The sequence below is a fragment of the Primulina tabacum genome, chromosome 2, assembly GCF_025594145.1.
Source record: "Primulina tabacum isolate GXHZ01 chromosome 2, ASM2559414v2, whole genome shotgun sequence".
Taxonomy (NCBI): Eukaryota; Viridiplantae; Streptophyta; class Magnoliopsida; order Lamiales; family Gesneriaceae; genus Primulina; species Primulina tabacum.
This window is the reverse complement of record NC_134551.1, coordinates 51,166,365-51,184,151: the sequence shown is the minus strand read 5'-3', so window position 1 is coordinate 51,184,151 and position 17,787 is coordinate 51,166,365. Positions and strand designations below refer to the sequence as shown.

The 17,787-nt window shown below is 30.9% G+C and overlaps 2 protein-coding genes across 2 annotated transcripts; one reads left to right on the top strand and one right to left on the bottom strand.

Annotated features, from left to right (window-relative positions):
• Nucleotides 1–6,869: 6,869 nt before the first annotated feature.
• Nucleotides 6,870–8,837, bottom strand: LOC142536726 (uncharacterized). The gene is made up of 2 exons (XM_075642016.1): nt 7,896–8,837; nt 6,870–7,723 (listed from the first exon to the last, which is right to left on the bottom strand). Exons 1-2 carry the CDS (start codon nt 8,110–8,112, stop codon nt 6,942–6,944), a joined length of 999 nt encoding a protein of 332 aa, XP_075498131.1. The 5' UTR covers nt 8,113–8,837; the 3' UTR covers nt 6,870–6,941.
• A 3,949-nt stretch (nt 8,838–12,786) lies between these two features.
• Nucleotides 12,787–16,486, top strand: LOC142536724 (uncharacterized). The gene is made up of 8 exons (XM_075642013.1): nt 12,787–12,954; nt 13,966–14,082; nt 14,216–14,409; nt 14,495–14,600; nt 14,691–14,838; nt 15,057–15,196; nt 15,712–15,878; nt 15,957–16,486. The coding sequence occupies exons 1-8, from the start codon at nt 12,894–12,896 to the stop codon at nt 16,248–16,250; spliced, it is 1,227 nt and encodes a 408-aa protein (XP_075498128.1). The 5' UTR covers nt 12,787–12,893; the 3' UTR covers nt 16,251–16,486.
• The last annotated feature ends 1,301 nt before the right edge of the window (nt 16,487–17,787 follow it).

Sequence of the window (17,787 nt, the reverse complement as noted above, 5' to 3'; positions counted from 1 at the left end):
TGTTGTTTTTTTATTACAAATTTACAATCGAGGCGGTCTCTTGTTTAACGTGAAATCGAACCTGTCTTCTAAAAGGTAGTATATATAGATTTTTTTAAAAATATTTTTTAAAAAATATTCATAATATTTTCAATTATTTTGTATTAGATAAAAAAAAGTAAATTTTGAGTTTAATCTAATATATAAGAATTATTTAAAAAATCTGAAGATAAAAAAGAAAAATTAGATATTTTGATTAAAAAAATCGTCTAAACGCTAAATGATGGATGATCTTCCTCTACTGCCTACTGTTTTCGTAGAACACTGATTTCAACTCACATATTTAGTGGAAGAAAGGTTTTTGTCAATCTATTTTTTATCTGGCTAGAGAAGTTTATGCTCTTGTATGATCACCAAGACTGTTGCCAATTATAAAAAAGAAAAACTTTTTGGGCATATTTATTTTGTTTTGTTTATTTATTTATTTTATTTTCAAAGTTGAATGATGTAATATATAGTTAATGTTGGTAATCTTACTAGAGTAGATCTCTTGTGAGACGGTCTCACGAATCTTTATCTGTGAGACGGGTCAACACTACCGATATTCACAATAAAAAATAATACTTTTAGCATAAAAAGTCATACTTTTTCATGGATGACTCAAATAAGATATATGTCTCACAAAATACGATCCGTGAGACCGTCTCACACAAGTTTTTGACATCTTACGATATCACGTATGTAAATCTATAGTTTTAATAAAATTAGGTTAAAATAGATCCTTTGGGGAATAGAAAACATAGTTTGGTAAGCTTCGTGTTGAAATTTAGAGGTTCAGGGGTAAAATGTTCATATTGGGTTTTCAGGGGCAAAATAATCATTTTACACCTGAGGTGAGTTTTTGGTCCTGACAGCTCCCCGAGCACAAAATTTGTCATGCTTTTAAATGTATATGCATCATGATTATTATTTTTTTATGAAATTATGAAAAATACATTGCATGCTTGATTTTAAGAAAAATTTACGCATGTGCAAGCTTTTGATAAGTGATGAAAATGATGATAATGTTTTGAAGGAATGTGAATTAGTTGTGACTAACGATATATATGTAAATGTTTAAGATGTATATATAAATGTTGATGATGAGGCCTAGACACAGTAGATGGGTAATACTGTCACTGATGTCTGACGGCCGCCGGGTACCGTGTACGTGGTTTATGTAGATGGATCCATCATATAATGATGAATGATGTTACGAAGGTCACAACTATACTGAATTCATTAAAGGAAATGATGTATAAGTATATGATGATAATGATGAGCTGTTTTGACATGTTATGATTTCGTATGAAACGGTTACATTACGCTTTTAAAGTTCATGAAAGGTATGTTGATTACAATATATTTTCACTTATATGTGCTATGTATATGTACTTGTTACTTCGGTACAGGTGTGCTAGTCTCTAGATTCATTAGGCGTGTGTGATGCAGGTGAGCATGTTTATGAGGGGATTGGAGGTGCCGAACTCTGAGTAGGCATAACTGGATGTGCGTGCACGACCCGAGGACCACGTTTTTATTGGTTTCGAGAGGACATGAGCATTTTTATGCATTGGTTTTGATACAATGATGGTTACTAGGATTTTGACTTGTTATGTTTAAGCACTTTATGCTGGTCGAGTTTGGCCATTTTAAACTACACTGTTTTAAGTTATTAAATATTTACGCTTATCTTTAAATAATATATTTTTCAGTAGGGTTGCATTCATGCAAAATATTTAAATGGCATTTACGAAAATGTGAGATTTTAAAAAATAAATAATTAAATAAATATCTAAAACTATTATAAATATATGAGTTTGAATTGTGAGCTTACCTTTTTACTTTTTTATTTACTTTATAATTTGTCATGTTCCTTTGGTTTTTTAATTAATTTCTTATGTTATTTTAATATGTTAATTAATAGTGTACTTAACTTTCATTTGTGAGTTTTTTTTTACACTTTCATTTGTTTTATATTTGTCATGCTCATGGGGTTCTTTAAGTCATTTTCCATGTTCGTTTAATATGATAATTAATAATGTACTTAACTCAATCAAATTAATTATTATTTTGATTTTACTTATAAATTTATCATAATGTTATACATTTAAAATCTAACTAATAATATTATAAATATATGAGTTTGAATTGCGAGCTTACCTTTTTACCCTTCTATTTACTTCATAATTTGTCATGTTCCTTTGATTTTTTAAGTAATTTCTTATGTTAGTTTGATACGTTAATTAATAGTGTACTTAACTTTCATTTGTGAGTTTTTTTTACCATTTCATTTGTTTTATATTTGTCATGCTCATGGGGTTTTTTAAGTCATTTTTCATGTTCGTTTAATATGATAATTAATAATGTACTTAACTCAATCAAATTAATTATTATTTTGATTTTACTTATAAATTTATCATAATGTTATACATTTAAAACAATTGATAATATTACTAACATCTATTTTATTTTATTTTTAATATGATAATTAATAGTGTACTTAACTCAATCAAATTAATTATTATTTTGATTTTACTTTGTAAACTTGCTATTTTACCCTTTTTTGTTTTATAATTTGTATAATGTTCATAATGTTCTTTAAGTTATTTTCTATGTTAGTTTAATAGGATTATTAATAGGTCACTTAACTCAATCAAGCTATTTATTATTTTAATTTTACTTTTATTTTTAAATTTAAATTTAATTATTTTAATTTATACAATGACATCAAATTAATAGAAAATCACTCTCATAATGTTATACATTAAAAAATTTATTAATATTACGAACATTAAAGCAATAATAGGAAGACAAATGGAGATTAGTGACATTGAAAAAAATTAAATAATTAAAAAATATTAAGGTCATATAAAACATCTTATTCTCATTTACAGTAGAGATATTTTAACACTACTTATGTATCAACAAATATATGTGATTGAGAGAAAATATTTGTATGTATGTGATTTCAATATAAACATTTAAGATATTTAGTCAATTTTCGATATATGATGTTAAATAAATATTATTATCTATTAAATATATGATTTTCATTTGTAACCTTACAATTTTTTGTTTTACAATTTATCATGTTCATGATGTTATTTAAGCCATTTTTTATGTTAGTTTAATAAGATCATTAATAGTGTATTTAACTCAATCAAACTAATTATTGTTTTAATTTACTTTTAAATTTAATTTTATTTACTAAATTTATACATTTCCGTCAAATTCATGAAAAATATCTATCATATTGATGATAGGTAATAATGGGCAGATGAATGGTTATGACTCGGATTGAATAAAAATAATTTATTAATAAATATTAAGGTTATATAAATTTTTTTTCTCCTATTTAGAATAAAGATATTTTCAAACTCTTTATGTGTCAATAGAGATACATGATTGAGAGAAATGTTTGTATGTAAGTTATTCCAAACACTGTTTTTAAGCTATTTAGTCTATTTTTTATATATGCTGCTAAATAAATATTACTAAATAATATGCTTCATTTGATCATTTTGTGTTATTGCAATGAGATGAGTTTTTTAACATAGCATTACATGTTTTGGTGTTATATGTTGTTTGTATTGATAATGTTGTGTTTGGATGTCTTATGTGATTTGTTTGTTCACCGAAAAAAAATATAAAACAAGACCATAAATTTCACAAAAATGATTATTTTTATTTTTTGTTACTTGAGATATTTTGTTAATTCTTAAACACATAATGCATGTTTTTTTCAGTTTGCTTAGATTACTTAGTTTGAAGTGAATTAGAAAATATTAAAAATGATGAAATGTTTCTTCAGTTTTTAGCTTATGTCTCAGAATATAAAGAGATAATTTTTTTATTGGGACAAATGTATTTCCAAACTTCTGTCTATAAATCAGTATTCAAAATTTTTACAACATTATTATATTCTCTATTCAAACTTTTTATTTAAATTGATTGAATGTATTTGAATTTGAGTTATTATGTGCTTGATTATATTATTTTTATAATATTATTTATTGTGAAATTAATAGGTGGACTAAAAAAATTAGTGGATCTATGAGTCCTCTGGTGGACGACAAACATGGATAAATTGTTACAAGAGATAATATCAAGTAGATTTTTGGCATACGATTTTGTTCTAATTAAATGATTATGCATGATTCTAAATTATAATTGTACCACAAGTTAACGTATGTTTTGTCGTTGACATATATATTTTGTCAATGGTCTATTATTTTTCTTTGATTTAAGGAAAATTGTGTGACTTCGTATTATATTTTTATTTCTTAAGGTTTTATTAAAGGATTTTTCATGATGATTTTGAGGCACTATTTTTTCCTTTGTGTGTTTTTTTAAAAAGTAAAATATTTATGAAACCATGACGTTAATAAGACGTCTTCTCTTTATTTGAAAAAAATATTGAAAAATTTATAAATTTTTTGAAAAATATGAGTTAGTATTTAATTTGAAAGTGATTTATGCTTTTTGTTGCTCGTATATACTTCAACTTCTTTGTTATTGTACTAAATAAATTATTTTTGAACTTTGAGTTATCATTTTTTTATGAAGGTTGTTTGTGTCATGAATTTTTAAATTCATTTTGTTTAGTATTGTTGGCGGCAATTGATTTTTTCTGATATTCTATTATTTGTTTTGTTGTTTATATGAAAATATGTATGAGAGTACACCAATCAAAGCCACATATTTTGGGTCTGATGTTCTACGAAGAGGGTAATATATGATTTCTGTGAATTATATGATTTATTGGTTCTACATACATATAGTTAAGAAATGAATCAAATTTTGAACAAAAATTTCATGACAAACATAGTGGATGAAAAAAAACATGTTAAAAAAAATAATGTTGCGTATTACTATGTCCCTATTTCTGTATGATATATTTCAAACACATTTTTTAGATATTTGAAATTAGGTATAACTAAGTGACATGCAACATATGCATATATATTTGAAGGCGTATTTAAAGCAAAATATTAGAATAAAAAATGATTCATATTTAAATTTCAACGCAGCACAATGAAGAAGAAATTGGAAAATTGTATGTGTAAACCTTTAAGGTTTATATAGTGATAATGTTGATACTTCATGGTTTGCAACATATTGATGCCATATACAATATCAATATTTCTCAAAGAATAAATAAAAAGGAAAAATTCTTCATTCAGAAAAAGAAATACATGAAAAAAATTGTGTAAAATTCTCATTCTATTTTTAATGGTATGAGAACAATTCTAAAGCTTTGTGGACACAATAGATCAATTTTGTGCATTTTTAGTAAACTGGGACATTGAGCTGGTTGCACTTTATTTCTTCCAAAATTATCTCGATAGATATCGAAGTGGCCAAGAGTTTGTTTTTGTCTATTTTTTTAGTTAAAGTGGCTAACAAACTAATTCATGAGATATATGATGGTAACATAGAGAACTACTCGCCAAATAAATTCAGTTACCCGAATAGTGAAATTCAAATTGAATTATACAATATTTCATCAAATTATTTTTGTCTATTATAAGATGCTCATGAGATTTAAACAGTTGTATTATTAGATGATATATTGAATAAGACAAATACTTTGATATATATATTTGAATGATAACTCATATACATATCTTAATTATGTTATCCGTGTCCTTCTCAAGATTTTTAAAATACAATAATTAATTTTGTATATCGTTCCACTATATATAAAATATTATAAAATAAAATGTAAACTCAATAGAATAAAATTTGTTTTGTTTATGATATTGAAACTATATCATCCCCATGACATGATGCACGCAATCATTGTTCCAAATCTTCTAAAAAATGACGAACGAAATGACTTTCCTGAATTGCGTCAAATTAAACGATGACACAGTTCTAAGATATAGTCATTTGAAAAGATTTTCAAGTTTTTTTCTCACACTGATTGAGAAATAATTGTTAAAAATTTATTAAACTTATAGCTATATCTTGATAATATCGATACTAAATATATAAAAATGATACTACAAATATCACGATGTTTGAAGAAATTACAGCACCATTCATTGGTTATGTTGTTGAAGAATATATAGGTTATACATACTTTTAGTCACAAGTAAAACCAATCACGACTAAAAATAACATTTATTCTTATGAGTTATAGTTCATGATTGTCAAAAACTGAAAAATCATTCAACAATAAAATAAATATTTGGAAAATAAGATTACTGGATAAAAACAATGTAGAAAACCGAAAAAACGTCCTGATAGAAAAGTAAACTACGAGCATGTCAGATCCCAAATGAGGGTTTTAAATAACATAATAGATGTTAAAGACAATCATATACTTGCTGAGTATACCAAAATTGTTATATGTATATTATAACAAACTACGACAAAGAGTTGTTGAGTTATCAAAATCAACCAAGAAGTATATTGAAAAGTATGTCATGTGCAAAAGATAACTTCTCCAATTCATATACCGTCTATGGTCATGATTTTTGATTTTGTGGTTTGGTTTATTTTAATTAATAAATGTCATTAGCCATATTTTAATTCATTTAAATATTATCAAAATTTCGTACTTATATTTCCAGCAATTTAGTTGCTCACGTGCAACGCACGTGCACTTTTACTAGTATATATATATATATATATATATATATATATATCCGCATTTTAAATTAGTAGACGTTTCAGTTGGTATCCAAAAATTCATGCATTTTATTTATTTATTTTACTTTACATGATTTCTTATGTCTCTATCATATATAAATATGAATATTGTTTCACGTGCTTATACCATCAGTAATCAGTTCATGGAGTATGAGTATTTTTGTAATTTGTCGTGGAACGTGATTATATCGACATTGAACAATATTATATAGTATTTAATAATTGACCATGACAATATGATAATTGTTGATAGATGTAATATTCTAGCGTTTACAAACCAGCCCCTTCCCTTCTCTTCCACCATTGCACTTGAATTCCTCTAAGGTCAGTTTCCGACCAACATTTTCCATTAGAACGGGAGAACTGTGAAATCTTGATACGGCACAGTTGGGGTCAAAAATACTAGAGGTCTTGTACTTGTAAGTTCCTCCCATTACAGGCATTACTGCACTGAGTTTGATTTTGCTTTCATAAGTGCTGCTATGTGTCTGTCCCAGAACACCATCGACCACGTCGCTCAGGTTGTAGAACTTGAAGGAAACTTCCAAATGTGCAAAACAATCATCATCATTTATGTCATAGCCATACACTTTAGATTCTTGAGATGTAATTGGGACAACATGTGTTGTAATTCTTAGCTTATCGACTACTTCAATAACAACGCCATTTGTGTCGGACGTACGAGAGATGGAGAGTTCGTTCACCGTGTTGTTGGAATCCCATTTGGAATCCGCGACTGTTGGGAGAGAGACTGGCTTGTCATCAACGGATATGACCAGATGGTCGACCTTTTGGTCCCATGTCGATGTTTTCTGCGCAGCTACGAGAATTTTATGGCTATCGAACATCACGCCAATGGATTGTACCCAAGTGAAGTCTCTCTTTAAGTTAGGATTCCTTTTGCCGATGAAATGAACATTGATGTGAAGATTGGAATCAGAGACTAAGCAGAAATCTTCATCTTTCCGGCCATGGAAATAGAAAGTGATGCCATCTCCACCAATGAACCGGGGATCTTCGCATACGGCACTAGGTACATTGCAGTCTACGTTTGTTAAAGCACAACAAATTAAATGGATGACTTATGATCACAAAATCTAAACACAAATATATTTAGTCAAACGTTCTTGAATTATAAATTTTGCTATGATTTGAGCACAGTACGAAAACAACTAGTGAGAAAACAAAACATATACAGGTTACTACTGGTGACTTACTGCACACAGGCCTGCAAAGAGCACAGTCCATCAAACAAGTTCGAGGACATGCTAATGGACAAAGCAAGGGGAGGCGACACAGCGGAAAAAGTGGAGATCGGCATTTGACCAATCGTGGTAAGACGCCCGCTGTTGCATAAGCCCACACACATACAATCACTATCAATCGACCCCAGAAACCTACTTTCATTTTCTTGACAAATGAACGATCTTCCATTGCACTTGTTAACAAAGAAGATGTTTACTAATTAATACATGTATGATCAGCATTACAACATTGGACACCTTGCCTATTCTCTCATATAGACGAGAGGGACTTTCGATTAAACCGTTCATTCAACGCTTGTTCGAGTGTTTTACTTGTGAGATTTGAAGTGCAGGCATGCATCATTCGTTTCTGATCATAACTCTGATGATTGATTTTCTTCGTGTCCCTCAATTTCTTAATGAAATTTGAGGTATAATTCATGCGTACAGAGTTCAGGAATGCACATCCCTTAGGTATTAATTAATCTTCTCCGACAAACATAATCCATGCCCATGACAAGCATGAATATTTTTGTTGAAACTGCAACCGAGGTATGAACTAATAAAACCTATGTAAGCATGCAGCTCATGTTCACGTCCGTAACTAGAAAAAATTAGTTACTAAATGGAACTAATCCAACGTTCTCAGATTATGACAATCATTAACAAGACATAATTAAGACTTAGAACATGCGTGTTATAAGCCCATGCCGGATTCAATAGTATGCACGAATCACGCTAATTGTATTCCTTGATTTTTGTTGATTTCTCAAGAAACTACTGATGATGATTGATAAACTCACGTAAATTCCTTAAAATAATTTATTTAAACCAACGTTAAATGAATTGAAACCATACTGATCCGGATTCATCTTTGTATCCTAAATTCACACTCTTCTTGGGTTTTTAATACTCTCTTGATTTTTTGATGACTACTTGTTTTATCTGAGCGTCTAAGACAGTTATTTAAAAATAAAATTTATAAACTTTCTTAAAATTATCCAAACAACTCCAATGATAGTCCGATATCCAAATTATTCTGTTCTATTTCATCGATATTTTTCTTTTCATTTGATTTGTTCATATTCCTATCCATATGTTTTAATGGCTTGGTTTTAACATAAGATAGTAAAGTTTATACAAGTTACTAGAATAAATTTACGGGTTATTAATTATATTTATATATATTCCTAATTTATTTTTTATTAAAAGTATTCTACCATTTTACTTATTGAATTCATTAATGATTATTATTATTTTTCATTATGACATTTGGATGCATGGAGGTGCGTAGATTTTTTCGCTTTAACGTTGGTTCGAATCTATAGCTTCCTTTTTGATAGGAGAGACTTATGTCACTGAAAGTAATGTACGTAAAACAATCATTAATAAGTAACGAGCTTTCTGTTCACTACAAAAACTAGTATCATGAACTTTAAAACTCCCAAACATACACATTTTACTTATAAAATAAAAACGAGTAAGGACGTAAAACTCATTTTACACCGAGACCTAATTGTAACGAACATCTCCCTCAACTCGACAAAAAACTAATTGCTCTCGAATAAAGTGAACCGATAAAAAGTCATTGAAAGTTCAGTTTAACTCATTGTCGGTAAGGAACCAAGCAACTTCAGTTTGTTGAGCAATTAGACACTACAATCAGGGAGGAGGGAGGACTTGAAAATTTAGCCAGGGAGATGATTTGAGGTTTCGGGAGTGATTGCACATGTTTGTGGGCGAAACATGACTGATAAAAAACCAAAACTCAGTTATACTTATCGATCATCTCCCTCTTAAATCAAGGAAGGTTCTTGCTTTTTCAGAACGAAAGTCCCAGCGATATACTACATAACAAAGCAGTCCACAGCAGATCACCGTTTTAAGCATATACAAATCCAACACTATTAGTGTGATAGGTTGGAGTTATGAGCGCATGTCTGGTGATTCAGACCTTATCATGCAATTGATTCAGTTTTCTTAGCCAACTTCAAATTTTTATGCTGGAACTATATCCTACTTTTGTTTAGTTATTCAACCCACCCACACAGTGAGTTGATTCATGAGTATACAGACCAGAGTAAATAATTTAACATCCCTATATTGTCTCAACCACCTTCTTTCTTCTTGACACTCCCTTCTTCACCATACTTAAACAATCAAAATAAGGAAAAACGAAGACATCGCGGCAAGGGTCAAGAAAGTATGCAGAAGATGGTGGCTATGTATGATAGAAAATACGGCAAAGTCGGGATAAAACCCACAGAAACTATTGCCAACTGGTATCTGGTCGAACATTTCAAGAAGCCCTACTATTCGTCGAAGGGTTATTAAGACATGGCACAAGTTGCCAGTGAGCATGATGACCGGCCGGTTATGGTAGTCCTTGAATGGTATAAAGGAGAGTTGGAAAAAACAAGAGAAAGTGGGTGGGAACTGGTAAGCATGTAGTTAGATTTGGTATCGATGATGGATTCATAATTTACTGTACAATTAACTGAAACACAAATTTAGATAAGAAAGAATCGTTATTGCTAGTAATCTCAAAGTTTAACCTTTCACTCATACACAATAAGTAGATGAAATACCATCCATATCACATCGAATTCATGACAGAGTGATGATCGGATCATCCTGTATTCGGAAGCATAAAACGAACATTATTACTCAATCCCTAAACCATAAAGAATCAAAGCTGCTTGTAAGACACATAACCCAATTGCATAAATTAACACCCTAATTCAACATCCCTATAGTCCGGAGCAAAACAAAAAACAAAAAACAAAAGCATCATTATTCAGCGACTTCTTGTACCACATTAGACGGATTCTGCAGAGGCGATCCACCGTTAACATTTTGCTGCTTCTGAATCATTGACTTTCTTTCTAGATCTTTCCATTTGTTAATCCCCGCAGTGCACAGAACTTCAAACCGAAAAACACAATAGAACTCTTCGATTAACACAAAATTGAAGCAGAAAAATGAAGTTGCCAAAGATTATTGTCCGCGTACCTCCAGCTCCGACGAAGTAGAGCAGTCGAACTAGCTTCGGGCCGACCTCTTCGCCGACCGGTACAGGTATCATCTCTAACTCCGACTCACGCGTGTTTGGTGAAGAAACGGGCTTTGAGTTTTTATTTGGGCCGCTGGGTTGCTGGAAGATCCATTTATATACCCACAAGCATAACATCTCTAGTTCGAATATGCGAGTTTATTTATTTATAATTTTTTTTTTTAACGATTATAAGTAATTATTATTATTGGATAGGCTGGAGGGTTTTCGCCATTATTTGATTTCAAACTCAAGTCTCTTCTCGTGACAAAGTTTTATGTTTTTGCACTACAAGTAAGCAACATATAGTTCGAATGTTTTCATGATCATTATTTATTATTCAATATTGTAGTTTTCGAAAGAGCAATAAAGTGTAGTAAACTTTTAAAATACAGAAAACTGAACAAAAATCATTGAAAGCTGTCGTGAGAAATTATAGTAGATAAAACTGAAACAATAAAGCAAATTGAGGTATGTACGAATTACATTATCCTCGAAACTGATTCGTTCCCTCCGGTATGTGTTTCGAGGATAAAACTAGGCGACTGATTCCCATCATACAACGAGACAACTAATAATAACTTAGCGCGAATATACTATGTCGGCCACTGAAGAAGTAGTTGAACTTTGTCATGAAATGGAGCAGAGTAGCAAGAGGCACGGAAAAGAAGAGAGTCGAAAGTAATACGTGATTGTGAGATGTGGTTGAAAGACTTGCGGTTGTTTCTATATATATGCACCTGAGTCCATATGGGCATCATAGATTGGCCATCCGAAAGGCCAAATGTTTCTCAGCTGGAGCACCAACAGTCAATCATATGGAACACCAATAGTCAGGCAGGTGGAAGGTCACATTCGGAAAAAACTTGAGTGAATTTTTGAAAATAAAAATTTTAAAAATAGCGAAAGCCAAGTGAACCTTTGGTGGGCAATTTTGTTTTGATCGGTATGAATTCGATATGCTCAGATCGTGTTCGTATGCTTGCATACAATGTCAAGCCTTTCCCATTGCAAATCAGACCCTTGATTTGCACCCTTGTCATTCTTACACATTCACAAAAATATAACTCAATATAAACTTATGTATGCTAAGATTAATTTCTTATATGAGATATTTTTTATTTCACACTTATCATTCGTTTAAAAAACACATAAGATATTCAATTTTCATTGAAAATTGAAAAAAACCAATAGATCAAAATACAAAGTCCAACATTATTGTCTTAACTAGTTTTGTTTGCTCGTATATCCACTAATGTGTTGATCTGATGCTTGATATTTATTAAGTTGGAGAATTTTTTTTCCCCATTTTTGAATCGAGCTCAAGTCAAATGTGCCAAAGTGCAAATTGGGTTCAAACTCAATTCAAATTTTGAAACCATTCGACTTGATTCCATTTGTTTGCGTCATGATTTGTTTGTGTAGTATTTTTTTTTTTAAATCTCTCTCTCCCATCTATGAAAGGTTTTATACAATTTGAATTTGTGTGTGGGTGTGATCGATCATATTTAGGTTAGCTGACTAGAACACAAAATATCTAAATATTTAAGCTTCAAATCCAGTTTGAACAATTTCAAAACAAATCAAATCCACTCCAACTTGCATTTGGTATCAATATTTGACTTGTTTGGATAAATTTACATTTTTTTTAAAAGGTGAATTTACATTTTTTATTTCATTAAAAAAATATTACTTTAAAGTATATAAATACAAAATATTAAGTCTCTCTGACATGGCATCTTCTCATTGGCTGTACCACTTTTCCTAGACCAATGAAAACTTTCTGTCCTAAAAACTCTTTCTATTCTTTTTTCCTTTTTTTTTCTGTCGTCAGGTTCTTGTATATTTCCATTACTGAAACCCCAAATGAAATTGGTCGACAGATTCATCTTTGAGTAAAGTAATAAGAAGAATTAGACATGGGCAGAGAGGAAAACTCGATGTTGAATATCGCAATCGTCCACCCTGATCTTGGAATAGGTGAATTTATTCCTTGCATCCGGCATTGATAAATTATACTTTTTTATGTTCTTGTACACTTTTTCTTTTTCTTTTACTTTTAGTGTTCAAGATTTTCGACCTTGTGGGATTGATCTATACATATTTATTGGAACTTTTATGGGCTTATGTGTCTTCGATGTTGTGAGCACAAATTTTCGATTTTTAAGAGATTAATCGCCGCGCGAGAGATTATTTTTCGGTGTTATATTGTTGGGACCCTGTAGCATTTAGTGTACATTTTTTGAGCGAGATTTATTTTTCGGTGTTTGGGATAATGATTAAGGCTTTGAAATCTCTGGCGCTTGGTATCGAAAACCTTTTTTCTGTGTGCTGAAGTATATAAACAAAGTATTGTGCAATACATTTAAAAAACACGCACACAAAATTTTTTGTCTTGATGGATAGCTTCAAGAAAGCCTTTTTTTTAAATGAAACCTTGTTCAGGGAATGCATGAATAGTGAGGGTGGACCTAGTTGGTATGAGAACGGCAGTTGTTCATTTAGATGATTTCTTTTGTAAAAAGGTTACCAAGTTTCAAGATTTATTAAAAGCAAGTGCTATTCGTGAGGTAAGAAGTCGTTATTGTATGGTTTAGTGTGCAGTTTTTTGAGGATGAAGCTCTAATATCACATTTTCATTCCTGTTTAGATGATAACTATCTTCATACTTTATTTCAATAAGAATGTGCCACGTGTATTCGGTGAATTTGTAGATATAACTACAACCTTGACACTGCATTCTTAAGATTTATACATATCTATATTTTTGGATTCTAATGTAGTTTATTTATATTTTTGCATCTTTTACACATGAATTTTTGCTGAAGGAATTAATATGGAATAATGGTACAAATGACTTATATGTTTTGCGTTGATCCCATGATGATATTCCATGAATTTAAGGCTTTAAGCAAATATTGAATTTCTCAAAATTGGCAATATATCATACTATCTTGCTGAATTTTAACTCTCCGTGCTTCACATGCCTAGGTGGAGCAGAAAGATTAGTTGTCGATGCTGCTGTTGAACTCACATCTTATGGGCACAATGTTCATATTTTTACCTCACACCATGACAAAAATCGATGTTTTGAGGAGACAGTTTCTGGTGTGCTACAACTTGATTTTCCTTTCCCTTTTTATCTGTTTCACTTGAAATTTGTATTCCTTTTCTAGGTAGTTCGTAACTAGATTTTTAATAGATAATAAGCATTCTGATCATGGACATTTAAATTGAACAGGCATCTTTCCAGTAACTGTGTATGGTGCTTTCCTACCGCGCCATATCTTCTATCGTCTTCATGCAGTATGCGCATACTTGCGGTGTATTTTCGTCGCTCTATGTGTGTTTTTCATGTATCCTACGTTCGACATCATCCTTGTGGATCAGGTCTCCGTTGTCGTTCCATTGATGAAGCTAAAGAAGGAATCAAAGGTTTGAAATATTTAAAACAACATTTGAATTGGATTTTATCTATGCTCGATTAAACATATATATTTATGGAATTTTTGTTATCTAGGTTGTATTTTATTGCCATTTTCCAGATTTATTACTGGCTCAACACACGTCCATTCTTAGAAGAATATATCGGAAACCTATAGATTATTTAGAAGAAATAACAACAGGTTGCGTCCAACATTGGGTTTCTACTTTAAATATTTTATGCTTCCTTCTGTGCAGACTTTGAATTTTCTTGAACTGTCTATTGATTGTAGGTATGGCGGATTTAATTCTCGTCAACAGCAAATTTACCGCATCTACCTTTGCAAAAACTTTCAAGACTCTCAATGCGAGTGGAATCAAACCTGCTGTGCTCTATCCTGCTGTAAACGTGGATCAGTTTGATGAAGTCAATGCTACCAAGTAACATACATGATTCTAATTCTCAGTATCTTATAGTTCTAGGATAAGACACGCCGTTTCCCATATCAAATTTTGATTATGTTTGTTTTTCCCATATAAATGCTCTTTGTATTCAAATGATGTCTATCAACAAAATGACAGGGAAAAAAAAAGAAACAATAGATGAATAAATGTACTATCAGGGCAAGGTGGTCTTATTATACTACACACTGTTTTAGGTTGAGTTTTCTATCCATCAATCGGTTTGAAAGGAAAAAGAATATAGACCTGGCTATATCCGCCTTTGCAAGGCTCTGCAATAATGAGTCCGATGTCCTTCAAGGTGGCAACAATGAAGGATTTACGTTAACTATTGCAGGTAATTTAGTTTCAAAGTAGTCAACAACAATTTGACCATATGCATATGTTTCGGTTTATGTGTTTACTGCTACATTTGGAAGTTAGTTTTGACTGGTTATGTCAGACCTGGAGGATGTTTTTGATGACTGTATTGACAAGGATTGCCATTTTTAGAGGTCATAGCCCTATGAAACACCAAATTAAATGCCTTTCTTTCAGTAACACTTTGTATTTGCCTATCTATTGCAATTGCAACAAAGTTGCATTGCATGTTATTTTCTAAAGAAGACAAAATTCCTGTTGAAGAAATGTTTTAATCTATTTTGTTAGCGTGAAAATGTGAAAAGTTGTTTTGTCATTCCATTTGATATCTAAACGTCAATAATTCCATCTTAAGAGTGCTCCTTTAGGCAGTTATATCCTTGAGTTTTTTTCTTGGCAAATGTTCTCCTCCCCCCTACTCTCTCCTTTCAGTTGTGCCGTTCTTCTTCTTTTATGCTTGGGGCAGCCTGATGCAACTATATTGAATGACAGGTGGGTTTGATAAACGCCTCAGAGAGAATGTTGAGTACCTGGAAGATTTGAAAAACTTGGCAGAAAGCAAAGGTGTGCTGGATCGAGTTCATTTCATCACATCTTGTCCTACGTCTGAGAGAAACACCCTTCTTTCCCAATGCCTGTGCGTTCTTTACACGCCAAAGGTCTGTTACTCTCATAAATATTCAACGTCTCAACTGAATCAATCCAGCATTTTCTGATATCATATATAATTGTTGTAGGACGAACATTTTGGTATCGTTCCATTAGAAGCAATGGCAGCCCATAAGCCCGTAATAGCTTGTAACAGTGGGGGTCCAGTAGAGACAATCAAGAACGGTGTGACAGGCTTCCTCTGTGACCCTACCCCCCAAGAATTCTCTTTGGCCATGGCAAATTTTATTCAGAATCCTCAGTTGTCAGAAACAATGGGGAAAGAAGCTCGAAAGCACGTGGTGCAGTCATTCTCTACAAAGATTTTCGGCCAACATCTGAATGCATATCTGGTCGACACAGCCCGGAGAAAGAGTGAATAGGCTACAGTGCACCGAAGTTGATGATCTTCAGGAGTCAACAGCGTCTTTGATAGTTATTGAAACATATCTTTTTTGTCATGAGAGTTGCTGCTTAGGTAGATAATAGGACAATTTTTATTCTCTTTTGGACGAGAAGAGTTTTTGGAATACATCTTGGAGAAATATTTTAGGAAAATAAATTGCAAGTTTGATTTTGTCATGTGAAATAAAATGATAAATCTAGAAGTCAAATCATATCATAAATTGTTGGACAAAAACTTTATTAAAATTTAAATATATTCTCTTTCAGTTATAATTTATTGTCTTAGGTCCAAAATTTAGCTTGAATTGTCTAAGAATATATATATATATTTCAAGAACCTAATACATGAAATATTTACACACTTCTCACGTTCAAGAATGAGAGTAGGTTTCTGTGAGACGATTTTACGAATATTTATCTGTGAGATGAGTCAATCCTACCGATATTCACAATAAAAAGTGATAATTTTAGCATAAAAAGGAATATTTTTTCATGGATGACCCAAATAAGAGATTAGTCTCACAAAATACGACTTGTGAGATCGTCTCACACATGTTTTTACCCAAAAATGAACAGCTGGAACGTGAAATTTACAATACATTATCAGGTTATCTATATGACAATCCAACATATGAAGATTACAATACATTATCGAGTGGTATATAGGCCGTACAACACATAATATTATATCTGAGTTCTGACAATCTTAAGATTAAGACTTAAACATAACTCATTTTAAAAATTAAATTAATGATTATCCAACTACATTTAATTTAATTCAATCGATATAGACATCTAACATAATATAACAATGAAATTAATTTTGGAAGGGATGAGAAGTTTAGTTTGAAGTCATACTCATATTAGAAGACGTAAAAAATAAGATAAATACGTTTTTTTTGGGGATATGAAAACGAATATTCTCGTTTGCTTTCATATTTCTACGAAATCAAATCATTTTCTTCATTCACAATCAAAATAAAACAATAAATTATTATCATGATACGATTTTGAAGCCAACACTAATATTTAATGTTGAGTACATAACAATAATTATTATAGACTGTTCATCATACGGTCAAAATATATAGGTTTCACTTGCAAATTATTATCCGTACCATATCATACGGTCAAAATATATAGGTTACCTTGTCGAATATTATTAATTTTCAAAATACTCCATAATTTTTTTTATTTCGAAGATATCACATTTTATATAAATATTTAATGTACTTTTATACTATGCTAATTAATAGAAATACCGACGTACATTAATTAAAGAAAATTTATGAGTTTTTAATATTATATACACAATTTAAGAATATTTTAAATTATTTCTATCTATTTTCAGTTTCATTATTTAGTAGGATTAAATAATGAGTTTTCTGTTTTTTTATTTTTTTAAAAAAACTGAGAATATTATACAGGAGCCGAGCGGTCTCACCATGCATTCAATCAAACTATTTGCCACCGCCAAGAAACCCTAAATATATTAGTGGATGATGCTCCAAAACC